The following is a 1585-nucleotide window of genomic DNA, read 5'->3' as shown; positions in this document are numbered from 1 at the left end:
GCCTCCCCAGCTTTCTCCTCGTGTCTTATTTTATTTACAAACATGTAGAAATTACACGAAACAATGTGATGGAACAAAAGTTGATGATTATTTATCCTGCCTTGAATGGAAGCTGGTTCATACTCCAGTGGAATACTCGTGATTTTCCCGTAATGCATCTTGTCCAGACTCCTTCCCGGGTTGCACTGGAGTGTTCTTACTCAGGTGGAGCACGTGGGACAGGTGTCTCCTAAAGCTCTGGTCAAACAACACATGGAGGGGAGGGTTGACGAGGCAGTGGGTGGCAGCAATGATTTCCGTTATCTGAACACCCTGGTCCAGGCCGTAGCTGCTCTTGCAGTCATCCAGGGAGAAGCGTTCTTTGAAAGAAGACAGGAAAATTGCAATATTGTAGGGGGCCCACATCAGAAGGAAAATAGCCATGATGGTAAAAACAAGCTTGTAAAGGCCATTCTTGCTGTTCCTGAATGTTAGTCTGTCTCTCATTTGCACGTAGCAAAATATGAAAATAAACAGTGGAAACAGAAGTCCCAAAACGTTCATCTTTAAAGTCAGAACATACTTCCAGAATGTCTTATTCGCTGGCAGAAGATGAAGTATGTAAAATGAGTACTTGTCTTCCAGTCCTTCCATCTGAGGTCTGTAAATCACGCACTCAGGCAAACTGATCAGGACGGACATTGTCCACGCCAGGACGCTGGTAAGGATGCTGCGGAACACTATACAGGCTTTCGATGAAGAGCTTTGCAACAGGAACCTGTGCACTGTCAGAAGCACGTTGAAACACACCTCACTGTACAAACCTATGGTGTAGATGCCAATGAGAATTGTATGCATGGGATCTCCGCGAATCCTCCCGCTTAAGGCAGCGGACGCCCTGAACGGCAGGGTCAGCGAGAACAACAAATTGGAAAAGGCCAAGTTTAGGAAATAAACATTCTCCACCTGTCTGAGTCCTTTATATTTTACCAGGATGAGCACAACCAAGAGATTGCCCAGCAGACAGACCACGAACACGGAACATAGCATTGGTGCCAGCTGAGGCGAGAGAGCCCTGCCATCATATTTGTCACATTGTTCTAGGTCGTCGTACTTCAGATCACCCTCGATGAGAACATCATACTCATAATCGGGGGCTGCGGTGTAATTATCCATCCTCAGACTGTCCTGCGGGTAAATGAGAGGTTATTGTCTCTTCATATAGCTGTATTGTCCTGAAGGAAACAAAAAGAAGAAGTACCATTGTTGTTGCTAGGTGCCATTGAGTTGATTCCAACATGTAGCAACCCCATGTGACAGAGCAGAACTTCTCCTTAGGGTTTTCTAAGCTGTAATCTTTACGGGGCAGATTGCCAGATCTTTCTCCCGAGGAGCCACTGAGCAGCTAATACCCCTACAGCTATCCTTTCCCTTTGCTGCTGCTTAACTTTAGTCAGAGTTGATTTACAACTGAGCAGATAAAAAAGAAACATTTCTTTACCGTGTCTCTACTTTCCGAGAGCAGCTAATATAACTGACACAGTCATTAAGCACTTATGTGCTTAGTAGTGGGCTAGGTCCCACGAGGAAAATGAAAGTATTACAC

The 1585-nt window shown here is 45.4% G+C and overlaps 1 protein-coding gene across 2 annotated transcripts; it reads right to left on the bottom strand.

The window, feature by feature from the left end:
• Positions 1-6: 6 nt before the first annotated feature.
• CCRL2 (C-C motif chemokine receptor like 2) lies at positions 7-1585 on the bottom strand. Of its 2 annotated transcripts, none has more exons than XM_023726382.1 (2): positions 1481-1585; positions 7-1214 (listed from the first exon to the last, which is right to left on the bottom strand). In XM_023726382.1, exon 2 carries the CDS (start codon positions 1153-1155, stop codon positions 118-120), a length of 1038 nt encoding a protein of 345 aa, XP_023582150.1. In that variant the 5' UTR covers positions 1156-1214; positions 1481-1585; the 3' UTR covers positions 7-117. The 2 variants fall into 2 exon arrangements, with proteins under 2 accessions (XP_023582150.1, XP_004368764.2); XM_004368707.3 differs by having other exon boundaries at positions 7-1167; positions 1241-1579.

Source organism: Trichechus manatus, unplaced genomic scaffold (assembly GCF_000243295.1).
Source record: "Trichechus manatus latirostris isolate Lorelei unplaced genomic scaffold, TriManLat1.0 scaffold00001, whole genome shotgun sequence".
In the NCBI taxonomy this organism is placed as follows: Eukaryota; Metazoa; Chordata; class Mammalia; order Sirenia; family Trichechidae; genus Trichechus; species Trichechus manatus.
The sequence above is the reverse complement of the archived record's forward strand: the minus strand, read 5'-3'. Positions and strand labels throughout refer to the sequence as shown.

Coding starts and splice junctions, on each gene's coding strand:
- CCRL2 (XM_004368707.3), bottom strand. CDS start 1,279: ATGTTGGAATCAACTCAATGGCACCTAGCAACAACAATG. Junction 1,168..1,240: donor GGCACCTAGCAACAACAATG/GTACTTCTTCTT, acceptor ATTTACCCGCAG/GACAGTCTGAGGATGGATAA.